The sequence below is a fragment of the Lampetra planeri genome, chromosome 18, assembly GCF_965212315.1.
Source record: "Lampetra planeri chromosome 18, kcLamPlan1.2.h2, whole genome shotgun sequence".
Lineage (NCBI taxonomy): Eukaryota > Metazoa > Chordata > Hyperoartia > Petromyzontiformes > Petromyzontidae > Lampetra > Lampetra planeri.
In genome coordinates, this window is record NC_136124.1 from 7,662,779 (window position 1) to 7,683,951 (window position 21,173).

General features: G+C 53.6%; 1 protein-coding gene across 2 annotated transcripts in view; it reads left to right on the top strand.

Annotated features, from left to right (window-relative positions):
• PC (pyruvate carboxylase) overlaps nucleotides 1-21,173 on the top strand; it is a 52,932-nt gene that overhangs the window by 12,625 nt on the left and 19,134 nt on the right. Inside the window, exons 2-9 of one of the 2 annotated variants that reach the window (XM_078602450.1) lie at nucleotides 4,106-4,185; nucleotides 12,164-12,319; nucleotides 13,814-13,998; nucleotides 18,302-18,467; nucleotides 19,124-19,269; nucleotides 19,555-19,672; nucleotides 19,956-20,107; nucleotides 20,824-20,942. In XM_078602450.1, the coding sequence (XP_078458576.1) occupies nucleotides 4,106-4,185; nucleotides 12,164-12,319; nucleotides 13,814-13,998; nucleotides 18,302-18,467; nucleotides 19,124-19,269; nucleotides 19,555-19,672; nucleotides 19,956-20,107; nucleotides 20,824-20,942 (1,122 nt within the window). Of the gene's footprint in view, nucleotides 1-4,105; nucleotides 4,186-12,159; nucleotides 12,320-13,813; nucleotides 13,999-18,301; nucleotides 18,468-19,123; nucleotides 19,270-19,554; nucleotides 19,673-19,955; nucleotides 20,108-20,823; nucleotides 20,943-21,173 lie in introns of both variants that reach the window. The other variant, XM_078602451.1, reaches the window with a different exon arrangement.

Sequence of the window (21,173 nt, forward strand, 5' to 3'; positions counted from 1 at the left end):
GCTGGATAGACCTTCCAAATTCGGCCCTGCCAGACAATTTGCCAGATGTTACAAAGAGTGAATTTGTACAGGATGCTTAATGCTTATCTGCAATCGCCCCTGAATCTGCATCTCATCTCAAAAAGTCACTCGGTTTGACGCTCCTCACTTTTACGAGATATATCGTCACCAGCGGAACCCACAAAGTTACTAGATTTGGCGAAGATTAGCACGGTTGGCTACGTACGGCACGATAGTAGTTCAGCGTAAATAAAACAAATACGCGAAGTTGTCAACACTGATCCTGGCTGCGAGGTGGGAGTCGGTGAACGACGTAATCGTCACGGAAAGTGGTTCTGTTGTTGTCTTGGGCACAGCGGCTCGTATTGGCAGCAACCGCGCTCGGGTTTGCGTGCAAACACACGGCAGTTTGGTGCCGTATGGCGGATCTCATTCACGTGTTGGCAAATGTCGCTCAGCCTCGTTTGTTTTTAGCGAAAGGACCACTGGGCTACGTAGCTCTTTTTCAGAAGCGACCTGGCCACAAATGAGATAGCTCCATGAAGTGGCCGAATAAACGGAAGTCAAAATCGCAATTAATTCACTTATTTTTGGCGACTCCGTTTCACCGCGCACATAAATGCCGCGACCCACCTGGCGCGGATCATTCTGTTGTCGTGCCGTCCAAGCACAGTGAGGACGAATGCGCAGAAGAAACAAAACTTTTAAACGTTGATTATCGCATCGTGTAGAGCTTGTCGGGAGGGATAGATTGCCGTACCGTTCGCTTTCAATAGACATAAGATGACGTCGCGACGCAGTTTATGCGAGAGCCAGGGGCTTCTGGGACCCCGGGGTCCCGCCATAAGGTTAATTTATTGCAGCCAAATACTCTTAAATACATGTTTCTAAACATTTTGGAGCAATAGGATTGGCCGAAATTCCCCAAGGCGATAGGATTTGGCCGTTTCGTTGAAAGTCCTGCTCTTGTGTGTCAAGTGGAGTCATTGTTTAACTTTGTTTTTTTTTATTCCGGGATTTAAAAGAAGCATGTCACGGCGTGCGGTGTCGTCCAAGTGGTGCTGCCGGTTCCTCATATTGCCGAGTGCAGATTGGGAAATCGGTGTGCCCCGGTCAACAATGCCCTTCGTAGCCGAACAAAAGCAACAGGACACAGTCCAAGCCGTGCTCAAGGCAAACGAATAACGGTCGGTTGCGGTGCCTCACCGCCGCCAAAGTGTAACGGTCGGCACGCTGGGCGCGCCGTCCAGAGGTCCGCCGGTTCGATTCAATCTCCCGGCGCGGCAGTTGAAACAATTAGGCAAGCTTTTTTTTTAAATCCCTTGCGCCTCCTTTGTCCCCCCATCCAGAGCCCGTCCCTGGGGGTACACGGCGAATTGGGGCGACCGCCCCGGGCCCCGCGCTTTGGGGGGCAATACTTCATTTGAAGGCGTTGCAGGGCCCACAGTTGGATTTGCCCCGGGCCACGCACTGCCTATGGACGTCCCTGCCCCCAGCAGTGTAAATGGGCTCACCACGGTTAGTCTGTGATCGGTAAGTTGTGTGTGGTGGGGTAAAGTGCGGGTACTCCACCTCTTCCAGCTTGTCAGCATGGAACAGTAAGGTTGGGCAAGTTCCCTTTGGAGGAGCTCCAGAGCTATCTCTCGTGGAGCAACTGCTTGTTCACACCTCTGCTGGCCTTTTAACTTCTTACCGTGACATTCTTTGGATGTTGTGGATACGCGCACCGCCTGTCCGTGCCAAGTGGCGGCGGCTCGATGGGATGGATCTGGCTGGGGAGGAACAAAATTTGGATCCTCGGTTGAGCCAACCTCTGTTGCGAGCGATATCATTAGAAGAGAAATAAAGCTTTACAACTTGACGTACCGTTCATCAAAAATAAATGCAGTGGTTTTTCCACCGTAACGAGCATTGGAAATTGCTCGTCTTCTTTTTACAGCCCCAAGCCCGTGGTGTAAATTCCACATTTCTATGGTGGGACCAGGTACAATTAATAGGACAAACACTGCCGACTCTCTGCTGTTTAGTTGGTTAGTTGTATGAGTTTTTACTGATGTTTCCGCATAACATTTTTGGGCAATATTTTTTGGGGAATTTTATTTCCCCCCCTCGCCCAGTATCCCCCCCCCCAAATGAACTCTAATTACTCTTTTATGGTTTTGCAAATTCGACCTCTTTGGCTTTTAGGTGACGGGCTAAATCCGGAGAATCGGAAACTGTGACGAGAGCAGACGATGCTCGCTGGGTCGGCGCCGCGCAGATCCGGGATGCGCGTCCCGGTTTCGGGCCGCCCGTGATGAAGTTGGGTTTTCCGCTGGAACCAGTTGATAGCCTCCTGGCCGATTAACAGTGAACGCACAGAAACATTCCGTCACGTGAAATTTGGAATTCGTTTAATTCGGTGAACAGTTCTCCGCGACACGGTGTGTAGGAAAGGGCAGTATTCCCGCGAGGTGGAATAAATTCGAACTCTGGTGGCTGGTCTCATGGCGCCGTACGCTAATCGCCGCGACACAGCCACGCCCCATTACTGGTATAGAAGGCTCGGTGATAACTCTTAGGACGCGATACCGTGCTTGCTGTTGTGACGGTGACGGGAGGTGGCTGTTGCGTCACCGTGTGCCCAGTCATTTGTGGGGTTTTGTTTTTGTACATGACGTGCGACGCTGACGCAGAGGGCTCGGTGCTCTGCGGTGGCATGATGCGAATGGGCGGCTGGCACAAAGCGCGTCCGTGCAGCTGACGCCCCTCTCCCTGAATTACCTGGCTCTGGCGTTGAGGGCCGTCCTCCGTCCAGACCGGGTTTGAGTGCCATCTGCGTTGCGTCTGTTTGCGCTTTGCGAGTGATGGACACGGCTCTCGTCTTGGCCGCTTGCGCGCACGTCGAACGCTTGACGTAGATCCAAGTCTTGCTGCTTACGACCGCAAGAGACCAGCGTGCGATGTGCGAAGGTCACGCAAAGGTCACGTCTATCGTCGGCACGTGGAGCGGCGTTGTGGAGAAGCTATTGACTGCGTTGTCCGAGTAGGCAGCTGTTTAACACAGGGAGCTTCGTGCAGGTGACCGAGTGGCTCAGAGGTCGAGTGCGCTGAGATGGCACCGCTGAAAGCCCGGGTTCCCCAGTGGAGTTTATGGTCTCAGCCTGGTCACCGATAAATGCACAAAAGAACACTGCATTCAATCTGATTCTGCACCTAAGTTGGCTACATTCCAGGCCTGAGTATGAAATATTGATTTGACTGTCTCGTGACGAATCTCACTCTCATATGCACAGGGGGTGGGAAGTGCTGCCCGCTGCTGTGTGGACCAGAGGTCACTTGAAGGGATCTCGGAGGTAGCTCTGTGATAACCGCTTCCTTTGGCCGTCCTCTCGCACAGAGCGTTGCACCGCTGTGCGAGATCATCCAAAGGGATCCCTCGTCTCGTGGCACGACGACCGTTGCACGATTGGAATTAAATCTGAGAAGTAATATATTTATTTATAGCACAGGGAACGTGCTTCGCTTCCTCGCCTCTCGCTCGTTTATCTGAAACGAAAACAGAATGTAGGCCCATCTCTTTGTGCAACGCGTCGTACTTAACGACGCCGCTAATCAACAGCAGCAGCGACACCGCCGCCTTTTTCTTTTTAAGCCGTGCCCAGCAGATTTCCCAACTGTGAACTGCGTCCCAATTTTTTTTGTGGGTGGGTGAGGGGTGGCTGTGAGGGGTGGCTGGGGGATGGAGTGGGTGGAGGGGGGGGGCGGGATTGAGAATTCTGAAAACAGGGCCACTTTGCTGTTGAATGCCACGCTCGGACGTGTGCGCGTGTGTGCGTGTGGCTGGGGCTCTGGGTGGAAGGCGGGGGGGGGGGAGTGTGGCGTCGGGGGCGGACTCCGTGAGAGGGGCAGCGCCTGCCCCTCAGGCAGGGCAGGGCTGGCTGGGTGGCGGTGGGGCAGGAATTCATCCCCGGCGCTGAGGCTTGGATTGGCTAGGGCGAGGGTGTGGCTTCCAGCGATTGCACAAGCCCTGCTTGTTTCTACCATTCATTCGCGCTCAGGAGTTGCATACAAATCTCGCAGAAAAGCCCAGGGCTTGATCGCTTGTGGCCGGCTCCGTGTGCAGACACCCGGCTCACCGCCGCCGCCGCCGAAGCTACGAGCGAGACGACGTCCGGCGTACACGGAGACCACACGAGCAGGCAAGTGACTCGGAGGCGACACGTGGAACGCGACGCGTGGCTCGCCGTCCAGGTGCCGGAGGAAGTTGCTTCGCACCCCCGGAGCGGTGACGGAGCGTCGTTGCTCACGCGCACGCGAGCACGTGGCCTTGTTGGTAATCGTCGGCTTGGCTCGAGGTGTCCGTAAAGTCCGCCCCCGTGCCGCACTTTCTTGGGTCGTCGTTGCCAGCGCTTGAGTTCACGCCAAGGCGTTGGTTTGCGGGTAGAGGGGTTGTGGTTTTTTTAGGTTGGGTTGCTCATGGAATGCGGGCTGAGTGGAACCCCTTGAAGCTCTTTCGCATCTTGCGCCCAGCAGTGCGCAGTTCATAATACAGGTTTTTTGGGTTAGATCGCGTATATATCTTGTACGCGATTTAACCCAAAACCAAAGAAACCTGTATTATGGATGATGTTGTTCGCGGAATACTTTTTTTCTAGATTTGAAGTTTGTTCGTGGAAGCCGACGTGTTTAACAGTGCGCAGTTGATGTACGTTTAAAAGGCGTCCGTGTGGGATACAATGTGGATTTACACAGCGTGTCGACACCGTCCCAGGTATACCGTGTTGACACGGTGCGTGTGGAGGATTTTTTGCTTTTTAGAGAGGCACTCGTAGGTCACTGCAGGTCGATGGGTCTCTGGATGCGTGCGAGTCTTGGGTGTCTCTGTTGAGTCCGTGCAATATAATTAATCAAAGACGCTGTACAGAAGCGGTGGGCACACCGTATCAGTTTAATAGACGCAGTCAGCCATAGATAAGAAGAGATTCATCTTAAGTTCAGCACAGGATATGTATTGAACTAAGTACAATTTACGTTTCTAAAGACTTTTTCAAAATGACGATTGTTTTAATTGATTCACATTGAGCTTATCTCGGTGCAGGTGGAGTGAGCTGAGGAATGTGGAAAGTGTTGCCTCTGAGTTTGAGGAATTGCAGAATCCCGACACACCCCACAGGGTCTCTGTCCACATTCTTCTCCAGTTGACCTGAGGTCAGCTTCTCGGCCCATCCAGAAACCCCAACTGTCCCCTAGAACAAATGTATACGACACGCGGATACGGTGCCATGCAAACAGCTTGCAGCTTCTGTGCCACGATTGTAAAAATACTGTGATATTATCCTTCTTGGTTCTTTCGGTAAAGTCACGTAGAATGGAAATAGTAAAATAATAAAAATAAACATAATAAAATTTTTTTTATGTTTTATTTGTATTATTTTATATAATTTCCATTCTACGTGACTTTACCGAAAGAACCAAGAAGATGAATCCCTGCAGTCACGAAAACTGCGATATTCGTTTTCGTTGTTGATGGCGTCGTAAACAAGAACCACATTTCTACATTGCCCGTAAGGATATTTACAGCCCTTTGCAACTCCACTGTTGGACGAAGGCCTTCCCCCAATCGTTGCTCGTCATCTAGGTAGTTCGACTACACTTCACCGCACTGGTCAGTGATGTTAGCCGTGCCCCGGTGAAAGACCCACGACCAGCTCCGTTGCAACACGAGTAAAGAATAACAATGGCGTAATCACTAAGTTAGCGTAAATACAACGGACTGTTCTGTTACGATAAGCGTGCCATCGTGAGTATATTCTAACTCCACGCGTAAATAAAGACCCCGTTTAGTCCACCAGCCCTGTGCCGTGAAGAAGGCCCATTGCCTGAAACGTCACCTATAATATATTTTTACTTTTAAGACCACGGTGTTATTGACAAACGCTTTGAGTTCTTATTATCAGTCTATTATTGGCATTCCAGATCAATGTTATCCAGCAGCGCTTGTTTAAGCAAGCAAATAAACCGTGGACTGATTTTAATCTCCTGGACCTCATCAGCAGTGTCAGGCTCGTGAAACAATTGCTGCCGGGATCACCAGACGCGGGATTGGCGAGAGTGCTGCTGCTGCTATTGCGGGCTGGCGCATCGAACCTCGTCGCCGCTGTGCAGCGCGGGATAGACACCCCCACCTCCTCGTGCGATATTCCCGCTGTCGGTGAGCGTGACGATGTCGCGTTCGCCGATGGCTATCCAATGTCGCGAGTTGTACATGTAAGGGCCCAATTTTCGATTTGAATACTTTACCTTGTACTCGGTGATATCACGTGACCCCCGGTGCCTCTGGAGGCCACTGTCGTTCATTGGCTGTGTACGGTGCATTGAACTTCTTTCGCACCCTACGTAGCCAACATTTATAACGCGCATCATGTAAACTTAACAAAGGGACAATCAGGGACGTGGGAGGTAACTTCGAGAAGAGAAACGTCTTCCGATTCCGACAGTAGGACACCGCCGACAGCGCCGTGCGGCGGCAGCCGAGGGGACGACCGGCGCCGCGACGGAGCAACGACGACGATGGCCTCGTCAGGTTGGAGACACTCGAGGGGGGGGAGGGGCGGTGGTTGAGGGGGCCTTGACGAGGAGGAGGCCGTTGTGAAACAGAACGTAGGATGAGACGGCGGTAGCTAAAGAGGAACAAAGGCATTGATCCTTGCAGCGAATGGTGGGGTGGGGGGGTGGAGAATCAATATGGGCTTGGTGCTGCCCCGTCGTTGGACTTATTGGGATTTTATTTTTCTTACGAACCGTTAAACTGGAATTTTTTTTATTTTCCTGCCTATTTGTTTGTCCGAAATGATAGACTGGAAGCTGCTGTGGGGTTGTTTGTCCAGATAGGGTAATTCATTAACCTACCGGGTTATCCTATCGGAGAAAGTCCGTAACCTCGCCCTGTGTATTTATTAATAGCCCCTTGATGAATTTAAAAGCTGGCAAAGCGGGGCACGTGCGCCGTTTGCAGGGCACGGCTGTCCAGCCCGGCTCCCTCCTGGTGCCATCGCACCGAACCTGGCGTCACGTCGAAATTGCAATTGCGTCACTTGTAAGCAATCACAATCCAATTGGCACTTCAGCGAAGAATGCCGCTGTAGATGTCATTGTCGGTGACCGCAGGGCTGCGTCGGACGCTGTGGGAGAATGTCCTCAGATTGTTGAGGTGAAAGTCTCTGGGGATGAGATGGGCCCCCACCGCACCCTGTCCAATTTAACCAGAACCAGAATCTTTACTTAGACTGCGGGAGGAATCCAACGAGCTATGAAGCTTGTTTCTGCACGTGTCCAGTAAACCTCTCTTCGTAGCCTAGCACCTGGTCCCATCCGACCCGCGGATCCCGGTGCGGGTTTCCCCTGTGCAATTGCACCGCCTGCACACTCGATAACCACCGCAGTGATGGGCTTGCGACGTCGACGGGGGGAGGGCGGGCGGGGGCGGCGGGGGCCGGGCGTTGGCACGGCACGATGGGTTCACGACCTCGGGCCAGGATGGGACGAGGCGTGAGAGAGAGATGCGTGCCATCGGGCCATGTCCAGGGGCCGTCCCCGCGTGGGTGGCGAGCCCACCCTCCAATGGGTGGAGTGCCCACCCTCCAATGGGTGGCGAGCCCACCCTCCAATGGGTGGAGTGCCCACCCTCCAATGGGCCGTCGGCAGGTCCCACCAGCGGTGGCTCCACTGCCCTCCGTTCCGCCTGCCGCGTCCTCTCTCGACTCCTCCTGCCCTCGCTGTGCCCCCCCCCACTCCCTTGCCCCGGCGTGCCACCGCGTCGCCTCGCGTGCCACCGCGTCGCCTCGCGTGCCACCGCGTCGCCTCGCGTGCCACCGCGTCGCCTCGCGCGCCACCGCGTCGCCTCGCGCGCCACCGCGTCGCCTCGCGTGCCACCGCGTCGCCTCGCGTGCCACCGCGTCGCCTCGCGTGCCACCGCGTCGCCTCGCGTAGCACCGCGTCGCCTCGCGTGCCACCGCGTCGCCTCGCGTGCCACCGCGTCGCCTCGCGTGCCACCGCGTCGCCTCGCGTGCCACCGCGTCGCCTCGCGTAGCACCGCGTCGCCTCGCGTGCCACCGCGTCGCCTCGCGTGCCACCGCGTCTCCTCGCGTAGCACCGCGTCGCTTCATGTGGCACCGCGTCGCTTCATGTGGCACCGCGTCGCCTCGCGTAGCACCGCGTCACCGAGACGTACCGGCGTCCCGGTTGGACTCCGCCGCCTGGCTCCGCATCTTTAACATCGGAGACGAGTCGCCGCTGTTTATCTCGGCGTTTAGAGGCAGCCACTTGCCCAGGGGGAGTCTGGCAGCCTGGGGGGGGCGGGCGGGGGCGGGGGGTGGGGGGTGGGAGCCGTGCTCTATGATGCTCATGAGCACTTGTGGTTTGACATCAGCGTTTTGAACGTGGCTGGAAAACGGACCGGGTCGTCGGTAAATGGCGTGATACAAATAGCAGCACGGCTGTCCCTGGCTGGTGGCCCCTCGTGACGCTGTCCAGGTGCTGAAGAGGAGCCCAGGGCCCCAGCGTGACTCCTCTTTGCGTTATTCAGCTGAGCTCTTTGTCTCGTTCTGGCGGACCTGACAAGAGGACAGGCCCTGGCAAGGCTTTGCCGGTGAACCTTCGCTCCGTGGAAGGTCGTTTGTGTTCTCTGGTGCCCCAGTAGTCTGGAACTCCCTTCCCCTAGCCGTCCGTGCTGTAGACTCCATTAAATCCAGGCTCAAGCCCTTCTGCTTCTCCTCTGCCTATAAATCCACATTGTGTTGTATGCTCGTCTTTGGGTCTCTATATCTGTCTGTGATCTCTATGTCTATGGTCTCTAAGTAAGTCATTGGCTCTCTAAGTAAGTCTCTGGGTCTCTGTGTAAATCTATCTGTCTCTATGTAAGACTATGGGTCTCTATATAAGTATATGGGTCTCTGCGTAAGGCTATGGGTTTCTATGTAAGTCTCTGGGTCTCTGTGCAAGTCTCTTCTGTCCTAGCCTCTATTAAGAAATTATAAAATAAACAACGTAAGGTTTTAAAGTCACAACATAATTTTCCCAACACCCGGGGCAACCCTTATATAAGCGTCACTGCTATCAGTAGCAAGGCTTGTTTTTCCAAAATAAAGAAGCATGTATCTACTCGTCACGTTACTCTGTGTAGTTTTGAGTATGTGTCGCGATTATGCAAGCTGTTTGTCGCTTGGGGCGTATATGCACACCCATTACATTATGACAATCCCCGAAGTGCTGAGCACGGAGCGCAGAGCTCGGAACGCCGAGTGCAGAGCGCCGAGCTCGGAGCGCGAGTCTTGCGGCCCTGGGGTGGAGCACGCGGTGACCCCGCAGCGATCGCGCGTGGGCTCTCCGCCCGTCACACGGCCCCCCCAGCGAGTTCATTCAGGCACGTTCGCGTTGACCGCTGCGATGCCACGTGTTCCTGAGCGGAAACGCCGTGTGGCTCGACACTCGAGCACAGAAAGAAAAATAAAACCCGTCGGTGACTTTGTGATTACGCGTTCATCGCAGTGCCCCGGAACGTGTTGGCCAAGTTTTTAATTGGTGCTCGTGCATCAAGAGGGCTTTCATTGGCGGTGGCCGGGCAGCTCAGCCGAGTATGCACCGCTCCGAACCTGGGTTTAAATCCAGGTTGCAGCCGCCTGTGATTCTTTTTTTTATCTCACCACGTTCTCAAGTCTCGTGAGTCGATGATCTCAGCCTGGTCTCCAATCACTGCACACGCACACGCACAAAATCACATTCAGTTTGATTGTGCACTTAATTTGGGTAAATTCCAGCAGTGAGAATTTTTTTTTAAAAACATTATGAGTGTCACTGTCACGTGATGAACATTCCTACTCTTAGTTCTTTCGGTAAAGTCACGTAGGTAACCTACGTGACTTTACCGAAAGAACTAAGAGTATGAATCCTTGCAGTCACGAAAGCTTCAAATCTAGAATGAACATTCCTCTCCGTGGCAGAGCAGATGGAAAAGTACTGCCCTCTGCTTGTGTCGACCAGAGGTCACTTGAGATTTCACAGGTAGCTCTACGGCACCCGCTTCCACGGTCCGTTCTCTAACAGGGCAGGGTTGCAGTGTTCTAGCGAGGGATCTGAATGCACACTCAGTCTCGTGACACGATTCAGATTACAGGCAGGATTAAATTGTCGAAAAGGATCGTACTTTTTATATTTGATTAAAAATATATCGTACTTTTTTATATTTAATACAAAAATATAGTACTTTTTATATTTAATTTGAAAAAAAGATCGTACTTTTTTCTTTACTAAAAAAAAAGATCGTACTTTTTAATATTTAATTAAAAAGGTCGTTCGGTTCAACTTAGCCGAGAGTGAAAACGGGTCCCTTTTGCCTTTTATAATCGATGGGAGCTGTGCGTGTGATCCAACGGTCGATACTTAATCTCCGCGACTGTGGTGCCAGAAGGATCGAAGCTTTGACCCAAGTTGGGCCAGCCACCGTGGCATTGATGTCAAAGAAAATAAAAACAACATCCACTCATGGATTCAATAAAACATCCACTCAAAGATTTTAAAAAAACTCTGTGCGCTCCTGCGCAAGCATACGGCAACTCCACCCACCCCCTCCCCTCTCATCTCACTCTCAAACCTCTCCCCTCTCTCTCACTCGACTCTCCTCCATGAGTTATCCTGTCTCTCCCCCTCTCAGCTCACTACACTCACCTCGAGTCAACTTTTGCACAGTGGGAGGTCGCTCAAACTCCTCTGCTGCCCTCATAGTCATAAGCTCCTATGCCCCTGTTTTCAGTTTCAGGCTCCAGTCCTCTGTTTGTATGCTCTGTCTACGGCTCCGTCTCTTTCTCCGTTCAAAGTAAACTTGCCCACTGTTTATGTGCAGCGCGTTGAGACGCCGTCGCATGTAGATGCCGTATGAATCCACGTTGTACTGTAACTGTACTGATCAAGATCAAGAAGCCATGTTGACCGAATCCATCGATGCCACCACACTTCGTCAATGCTTTCCCCCCCTCCCAACAGATTCCCCAACAGCGGCTGCGCAGTTGACACGTGACCTGCAAGGTCCGCTTGAACACCCTCCAACCATCACGTGCTCCTACTTAGGTCTTCTCTTCCCCTTGGTGGCCAGCCTCGTGGAGACCACTCCAATGCCCTTATCGCTAATCGGCCCTCCTCCTCCCCTATTCTGCGCCCACCCGGGGCAAGTGGTTTGTGCCACAGCCAATATCTCCAACAACTCCACTGCAGCCACTTTCCCTTCTGGCCTCCCTCCATCGAGTCCCCCCCCGCCTTGCCGCGTAATCCCTCGCGTCCGTCCCGGACCCCTGGCGCCCGGGTATCCGGACACTGTTCCAAAACCCCGCGTCCTGATCCCAAGCACGTCGCGATCCAAACCGCGTCCTGATCCCAACCGCGTCGTGATCCCAACCGCGTCGTGATCCCAACCGCGTCGTGATCCCAACCGCGCCGTGATCCCAACCGCGTCGTGATCCCAACCGCGTCGTGATCTCAACCGCGTCATGATCCTAACCGCGTCCTGATCCCAAGCACGTCGCGATCCCAACCGCGTCCTGATCCCAACCGCGTCCTGATCCCAACCGCGTCCTGATCCCAACCGCGTCCTGATCCCAACCGCGTCCTGATCCCAACCGCGTCGTGATCCCAACCGCGTCCTGATCCCAACCGCGCCGTGATCCCAACCGCGTCGTGATCCCAACCGTGTCCTGATCCCAAGCACGTCGCGATCCCAACCGCGTCCTGATCCCAACCGCGCCGTGATCCCAACCGCGTCGCGATCCCAACCGCGTCGCGATCCCAACCGCGTCCTGATCCCAACCGCGTCGTGATCCCAACCGCGTCCTGATCCCAACCGCGCCGTGATCCCAACCGCGTCGTGATCCCAACCGCGTCCTGATCCCAAGCGCGTCGCGATCCCAACCGCGTCCTGATCCCAACCGCGCCGTGATCCCAACCGCGTCGCGATCCCAACCGCGTCGCGATCCCAACCGCGTCGCGATCCCAACCGCGTCGCGATCCCAACCGCGTCGTGATCCCAACCGCGTCGCGATCCCAACCGCGTCGCGATCCCAACCGCGTCGCGATCCCAACCGCGTCGTGATCCCAACCGCGCCGTGATCCCAACCGCGTCGTGTGCCGCAGGGAGCCATGCTTCAAGTGGGAGTGGTGAGTGGCGGCCTGCGGGGCCGGTGCCTGCGGAGGCTCGCAGCGTGCCGGGTGCCGGGCCAGACGCGGCAGTACAGCAGCGAGCCGCTCGACAGCGTGCACAAGCCCATCAAGAAAGTGCTCGTCGCCAACCGAGGTGAGGGACGGCGCTCCATCGCTGATTTGTTATAAAAAATCTGAATGTATAAACGCGGCTCCAAAACGTCACGTGGCCAGCAACAAGCGGCACTAGCAAAGTTGCAATGGATAGAGTGTCATGCATTTTCTTGAGTTGAGCAAGGTTATTCAATTGTAAGAGCTTGGGGTAGAAGATACGATAATGGGAGGGAAATCCAAAGTGTATTATTGTGAGTGAAGAAGCAGAAAGAGGAATGAGGTGACCTGGAGTGTGGTGAGTGGGTGAGTGGGTGGGTGGGTGAGTGAGTGAGTTAGCAGGTGGGTTAGTCGGTGAGTGTATTGTTGTGACCTGCAGTGTGGTGGATGAGACGATCGACGTGGGTTGAGGAGTCTGAGTGAAGTTCACAGGAACAGTAACGATGGTAGGTAGTAGCAATAGAAGAGTGACAAAGGGGTGAGGTTGACCGCCCGGGGGTGATCGAGGAGGTGAGTGCCTTATCGTCAATCACCCTGTGCTTTACTTAGAATTGTACCACGCACAGCGAGGTAGGAACCGTACGTGCGACGCCATGGAGCTTTCCCGTACGTCGCCACTATTTTAGCTGCCTTCCACTTTCATTCCTTTCATTGATGAAAATGTGTCGCCTGTAAAACCCCCAGAGATGGAACATCTCAATCGCAATGGTGTCCAGGGGGTGACGTTACACAGGTTTGCCTAACACGTGTTGACACGAGCGTGTGAAGATCTGTAACTAACTCGGTAGACTTTCATACAATGGCCATGACACCACAAGCTAAACTTGTAAATAAATAACAAAGGTAAATAATTCAATGGTGCACCGGCTCATCTAGAATGTACTCTAGCTGTAGCAATCGCGCATGTAGTCGTAATAGAGTAATTAAATTAGTTGAGACTGGCGATGCATATGAGTGTGTCTGAGAAGTCATCGCATGTTCAAGCTAAATAAAGCACACATGGTAACTGGTATTGGCCAAACATCCCGACGTTGAAAAAAAAATTCCTGCAAATTTCTCCTTTGGGATCACACACATGTCAGCAGCCACCCGTACTGCGAAAACTTGGCAAGACCCTCCTTGAGACTCGGTGAGGCTTCCCTGGGTACACAAGCTTATCGATAATCAAATAATAAAGTCGCTCATAAACGAAACGAAACAAGTTTTTAATTTTACCAGGTAAGGCCCACTGAGCTATATAGCCCTTTTTCAGAGGCGACTTGATTACAAATGATTGTTCAACGAAGTGGCTTATCATCACGTGAAAATGTAGAGCAGCCAAATACTCTGAACGCGTGACGTTGATTCTAAATGTGGAGGGAAAAACCGGAGGACCCGGAGAAAATGCCACTGCGGCCACGGGGAAAACACGCTCATCCCCACATTTGGCGTTACGAGTCGAGACTCGGACGTGGAAGGGGGCGGCGGGGGGGGGCTGGTGGGGGTTAACGGGCGACGACCCCGCTGACTTTGTGTTTTGTTTGCGTCGTGGCGCTAGGGGAGATCGCGACGCGAGTCTTCCGCGCGTGCACGGAGCTCGGCATCCGCACGGTGGCCGTGTACTCGGAGCAGGACAACGGGCAGGTCCACCGGCAGAAAGCGGACGAGGCCTACCTCATCGGCAAGGGCCTGGCGCCCGTCGCCGCCTACCTGCACATCCCCGACATCATCCGCGTGGCGCAGGTCAGAGGTCGTGGTCGCTGGCGCGAGCTGAGTCGGATGTCTGTTACGGGAAATCTTATTTTATTTTTTGTTGATTTATGTGGGTTTGATCTTTTTGATTCATCCTGTAATGTGGTTGGTTTTTGCCCCGATTTCTATTTGTTTCCGTTGGTGTCAAAGTGAGTTCCTGCTCTCGTGAGTGTTGAGGTGGTGCCAATCTCCTCCCCCTTTACAGCCCTGAGCGCCCCACTAGGCTGCATGGGTCAGGACCGTGCAGTGGAGCCCGAGGTCACGAACCCTCTCTGCGTTGACCTTCAACGCAGAGAGGGTCTGTATGCATGGCGGATTTTGTCTCCGTGTTCTGGATTCCTCCCTCCGTGGAGCCAAACTCTCCCGCACCTCCGATTAGCACGGTTGGCTACGTACGGTGTGAAAGAAGTTCAACATATGTGCATACGTTAATGGACCCGGTCAAACCGCCTAATGAACGTAGGACCCTCATGAAAACGAGTCTGAGGCTTCGTGAGACGCTGCTGCATAAAGGACATTTCTGGTATTTGTTTGCTTGGGGTGGGAGTGGGGAACAGGACCGTCTTGTTGACTCTGGGACTTTCTGTGCCAGAGTGTCCGCCTTTGTGCCACATTTGTTTTGTGAATTACGTTTGAGAGACCCTAGACCTGCTGTTTACAGGCCCTGTTTGTTTTATGATATCGTGATGCGATTGTGGTAAACATCTCTGTGTATGAAGAGCAACGGAGAGGGCTCCCTCCGCTTAGTTCGCTTTGGTCTGGAGCAGATTAAATAATAAGTGGAGCTAGCTTGGGTAACGCAATTGAAAGGCGATATCGGTCGAATGAAAGGCACGGCCTCGGTAAACAGCCGAGCCGCACAATGACAAAGATCCCCCGTATAGCCTGTAACAGACTGTGCTGTTAGCGAGCACCTACGAAGGCCGGCACGGCACACGAGGGGGTGGGTGGCCCGCACCACGCCCGGACGCCTTTTGTTTCCTTCATGGCGATTTTTAAACCCTGCACCAGGTACCTATTTGAGGCCGAGTCGACCTAGGGGGGAGGCTCAGGACCAGTTTAAATATTCTCCACTGTTATTGGTTGTGCGTGGGAATCGAACTCTGGTCACCAGGTTTGTAGCGCACTACGCTAACCGTTGCACCGCCGCTCCCCACACAGACACACGTGTGTGCGCACAGTAACGGTGGTCATGGGTAATCTCGGCTAAGGCCCTTTGAGAAAGCGTTTTGACATTTTCACACCCTGCTGTTTTATTAGCTCCTCATCATAGCTAGTCACAGGAGTTATTTATTTATTACAATTACGCTTGCTTGCCCAGGGAAATCCTCACCGAGTCTTTAAGACTCTCTGTCAGGAGGATCCTGCAAAGTTGTTGCAGCAGAGAGGGCATTGTTGCTGTGTATAACTTCAATTGAGTAATTTGAAGGGAATTTTCTTTGCTAATTTTTGGCATGTTACATTTTTTTAGCTTTTCTTGTGTGTTCCCGATATTCATATGAATCCCAAATCTCCTAAACGCATCGCTGGTTAGGTCCACGACAGGCTCCGACCGCGCGTAGCTCCGCAGAGTCTTGTAAAGCAAAAACAGACGTCCATTAATTTCGCCCATCATGCTGTTGTTGTGATCTTCTTCTTCGTCGCCTGGCCCCATGCACACGGGGTCGGTGGCGCCGCTCCTCACCCTCATTCTCCACTTTGCCCCCTCGACCTGCTGCCCGAGACCAACGCTGGCCATACCCTCCTTGATCCTGTCTCTCCTGCTCACCGCTGCCCTGCCTCTGGGTCACGTGACTCCTACGCCCGCCCGCAGAACCCACCGTCCCACATGTTCACCATCCGTCCTCGGGATGCGTCTCCCCCCCCCACCGCCTCAATCTCGCAGGCATCTGCTCGTCACGTCTCCCCACTTGGCACCAGTCGCTTTTTGTTATTGTGATCTCTGCTGACAATTACATGGAATTATGCTTTTATGCAAGTGTCCCTGATTACACATTGCCGAAGTCGCTGCTTATGACACCGATACCATCGGCTCGTATACCGACATAGCGCGCTGGGGCATGGAGTGCCCTGGCTATGACGCTGGTGGTTCTGCTGGTGATGCAAATGGTACTCCGACGAACTGACCTTGCCATGCACGCTGGGATGGTGATGGCGCATTCAGTTTCGTGCAAGTGTCAAACCATTGACTTGTTCCATAACTGAGCCTTATCTTCAGAAGCTAAGATCATCCCCTTCAAAGTGACACTTCCCATTCGGTATTGTTTTATTGAGATGATTATGAAATGTTGGCTGTGAGGTGGCCCAGTTTATGGAACTGCTCTGGTGATGGCGGTGGTTGTTGTTGTTGTGACATTGGTGCATCCAGCCAACTGTGGTAGGGCCCTGTCAGTGGCATGAGGCTGCCCCGGCAATGATTGATGCCAACCTGTAAATCATTCTCCATCTCACAGAGACATTTCTGCAGCCTCTGTGGGTTTTACACTTTCATGCGACAACCCTCTGTGATACCACAAATAACAATACAAATAATGTCTTGATTCATTTATCGAGGGGGGCCTCAAAATATTTATTTACGATCCTGTAAATGAGACGTCTGACCTGTTCACTTTTGTATTCATTTATTCAAATCCCATGTGAGAATTTTACTTTTGTTCCACATTTGTCAACTTTTGTCGGGTTTAACCGTCAATTTTAACACGCCCCACTGTAAAGTGCTGGCTCCAATCTCCAATCTGGCTGCCCTCTCGACTGAAGAAGGGGCATTGCCTGAAACGCATTAATTTTTTACGCACATATCTTTCTTATGGGATGGTGTTAATGGCGAAGGTGGTTATATTTTTGTTTGCATATTTAGATTTTATTCAAAAATATATTTCTACACATGCAGTTGCAAAAAAATTCCTGTATTCAACGGGTCCTGAGATGTGCTCGCGTTCAGATGCTAAATCTGCGTTTGGAGTAAACTCGAGCACCCGGACAAAAAAAGAACAAGTACAAAGGGATAACATTCAAAGGACAACAAAGATTGGTTCATGAACCCGCTTGCGGAACTGCTGCCTCCAGCACTTCTCGGGCATTTCCCAAACCTGCGTCACCCCCACCGACCCTCGAGTCCGCAGCGCTGGAGCATATGCGTGGTCCACGAACCCACCCCCCCCCCCCCCCCCAGCTGCTAAAGTCAACGGGCTAGCGAGAAGAATGCTGTCAATATTTTTTTTTATCTTCTTGGTTCTTTCGGTAAAGTCACGTAGAAGGGAAGTAATAAAATAATCAGCTGAGGGACGGCTGCTTGCGTTGTGGCCGAAACGTCGTGAGAATTATTTTATTATGTTTTAATTGTATTATTTTATTACTTCCCTTCTACGTGACTTTACCGAAAGAACCAAGAAGATGAATCCCTGCAGTCACGAAAGCTTTAAATCGAAAAATATTTTTTTTCCACGGAACTCTGCGAGTTTCTGCTCAAAGCGATTTGGCACTCGAGTCCTCTTCGCTGATGCCACGGAGGTAATTTAACAAGCGTGCAATGGAGCACGACTGAAATTCGAATCGAACTCGACAAAACACCCGTTCCCCGTGAGTTGTTTGCGACGAGTAGAGGTCGAGATAAACCCCTAACGCATTGCAGGCGAGAGTCGTCGGAGCCCTCGGCGATCGTATTGCGATGACCCTTTACTCCCCGACGCATTACCCCTTTGACTCGCTGGCCGCGTGGTGCGGGCATGCCCGGCGTTACTGTGGTTATTACGGTGCATCGTTAGCTATAAGGTCCGCCATAAAATAATATGATTATCGTCCGCTTTGCAAAATATCGTAATAGTTCATAGTTTTACTTGAAAAAAACGTCTCATTTTCTGACTTATATTTGTAAAACAACAGAAAAATAAATAGCTCACCATTTGACTCCTGTGAAAGTTAATTAAATAATTGATGTCACATGTTACTGACAGCACGTGCATTGTAACAAATGATTAGGAACGTATGGCAGTCTCATGTTGAGTGAACTGCATTCAAATAACTTCAAACGTTATCTGTATTCTCACGAGAAGTATGGCAGAGCGCAAAACACGACACCACCGAATTTATAATCGCAAATACAAGGTTATTGGAACGTGAGTTCGCGAAAATTGTCTGCGAAATCAAATTTCCCGAAGCAATCGCGCGATACGCTGATTATATCGATATCGTCTTCCAAATAACCACGACGTCGCGAAAACTGATGGTATCGCGAGTCGGAATCGTCGCGTGCAATGCAAGACCACGTGCACCGCTGACGCCGCCGTGTCTGCAGGAAAACGCCGTGGACGCGATCCACCCCGGCTATGGGTTCCTGTCGGAGCGATCCGACTTTGCGCAAGCCTGCCTCGACGCCGACATCCGCTTCATCGGGCCCAGCCCCGAGGTGGTGCGGCAGATGGGCGACAAGGTGGAGGCCCGCGCCATCGCCCTCAGCGCAGGTGAGCGAGCGAGCGCTCTTACCCCCCCCGCCCCCCCCACCCTGCGTGATGACGACAAAGATCCCCCGTGTAGCCTTCACGGACTGTTGGGGTAAGTGCTGATGCTAGGAGCAGCTGTGAAGGACGGCACGGCACACGAGGGGGGTGGGTGGCCAGCATCACGCCCCGGCCGCCTTTGTCTCCCCATGTTGACGCACCGCACCAGGTACTCATATGAGGCCGAGTCCGACGTAGGGGAGGATCAGGACCGGTTCAGATATGTGCCACTGGTTTGGCCGTGAGCGAGAATCGAGCTCGGATTCGCCGGCTTCGTAGCGCAGCGCGCTCACCGCTGCTTCCCACAAGGTGGCAGCCTTTCACTCACAGACTCGCGATTCGACCAGTCGCTCGCTCACGAAACTTCCGTGCCCACCTGCTCATCCATACACCCACCCACGCACCCATCCAGATATCACTGCCCATTGATATTAACAAAGCCGGGTTCATAGCACAGCTGTCTGCACACTGCGCTGTGAACCCGGCGACCAGAGCTAGCGACGTGCGTTACGCGTGGACTTTATACATCTCACCCACTTGGCCGCACAAGTTGTACTCTCCGGCACGCGGACCCCCCGCTCACCCCGTAACTCCCCGTGTGCGGCCACGTGGTGGCGCAGGCGTGCCCGTGGTGCCGGGTACGGAGGAGCCCGTCGTCTCGTTGGTCGAGGCGCGCCACTTCTGCGAGACCTACGGCTTCCCCATCATCTTCAAGGCGGCGTTCGGGGGCGGCGGCCGCGGCATGCGCGTCGTCCGCAGCTACGAGGCAAGTTCCGCTCGCCTGAAAACCGTCCTCAATTACAATGCAGTGTGGATTCATTATCAGCAGCAGCAGCCACAAGCAGTCCATTGCTGGATGAAGACCACCCCAAGTCGCCACCATCCCCCGTGGTTCTGCAATGCAGGAATCCACCCAGCACCCACGCACGAGTCAACACCATCGCTTCATCTCCATGGTGGATGATATTATTAACTGTAGCTCCCTCCCTCCCCTCCCTCCCCTCCCTCCCCTCCCCCCTCCCTCTCTTCCCTCCCACACTGACCAACGCAGGAGTTAGAGGAGTCGTTCCAGAGGGCGTATTCGGAGGCGCTGGCTGCGTTTGGCAATGGCTCGCTCTTCATTGAGAAGTACATCGAGAAGCCGCGGCACATCGAGGTGCAGATCCTGGGTAAGGTGCCGCCGAGCAACGCTGCGGCCCACGGTGGAGATTTTAGAGGGGGAGGGGGAACGAAGAGGTGCACCATGAAGGAGGAGGGGGCCATGTTTTTGCCACAGACCATTTTTGAGATTTTTCCGAAATGTAAAATTGTACGTGATTCACACATACTATATTAGTACATTGCACTCTCGGTGGCTGGGCGCACCACTGGTCCACTCTCTATGTACGATAGTAATTCGGTGATGACGATGATCATACGTTTGCCGGATTCCGCCTCCCTGCCGCGGGACAGGCGACAAGTACGGCAACGTGGTGCATCTGTACGAGCGCGACTGCTCCATCCAGCGTCGCCACCAGAAGGTGGTGGAGATCGCGCCGGGCGCCAACCTCGACCCATCCATGCGCGAGCGTCTCACCAACGACGCCGTCAAGCTGGCTAAGCAGGTGGGCGGGCGGGCGAGCGATGCGCAAGCCGCCCCCTTTGGCGACTCTGCAGTGTGCATGTGTTTACTTGTGTGTGCGGGTGTAACGGAGGGCAAAGGAGCGACGCTCGCAACAACGAGCGGAGCACCAGGCGGAAAAAACACAGCGAGTTGGCACAGTAGCGGGCACAGGTGGTGCATCTGCCAGTCATCTCAGTCGGTCAACCCATGGCACCTGGGTCTGTCCCGTGACCTCCTCCCAGCGGGTGTTCGACACTCCACGTGGCCTTAAAGTAGCCTGGCGCAAGCGCTGTGGTGACATAACTGCCACTTCGTGGTGAATGGCGATTGTCATTATGTGTGTGTACGGGTGTAAGTGTGTGTGTTTACTCGCACGGGGATAGGGATCGAGTGGGACCGGCGTGTTCGCGATTCGCTCGCGTGGCCGCTTCGAAGGGGGACTAAGTTGACCACGGACGTGACCTGGGATCCCAGAGAAGCCCCCTCCGAGTCGTGACTCAGGCCCGTCTGCTTTCGTGTCAAGGGTTGCAGCAGGGCTTGGCGCTGGCCGCGTGGCGGCGTGTGAGTCGTGAGAGCGATCGCACTTCGGTGTCGATGGCGACGGCCTTGACGACGGTTGTTGCGGTGGTTGTGTTGATTGTTGTTGTGGTGGTTGTTGTTGTGGTGCTTGGCGTCGGTCGTCACGTGACGCGTCCTGTCTTCTGGTCCCACACGCAGGTCGGCTACGAGAACGCGGGCACCGTGGAGTTCCTGCTGGACAAGAGTGGCCGCCACTATTTCATCGAGGTGAACTCTCGGCTGCAAGTGGAGCACACGGTGACGGAGCAGATCACCGGGTGAGGACGACCACCTCTGCCACGGCCATCGTCACTCGAGACGTTGCGATCTGTGGATGACAATCGAGGCCTCTGCTCGAGACTCACGCATCAAACTGTGTGTGCAAAAATCGATTATTCGCGTCAATGGTTCGCATCCACCCGCCATTCCATCTTACTTTTCCCACACACCACCTCTGAGGCCCGTTGACCTTGCCCGACTCTCTTCTGCGCCGGCCAACCTCTGCTGCT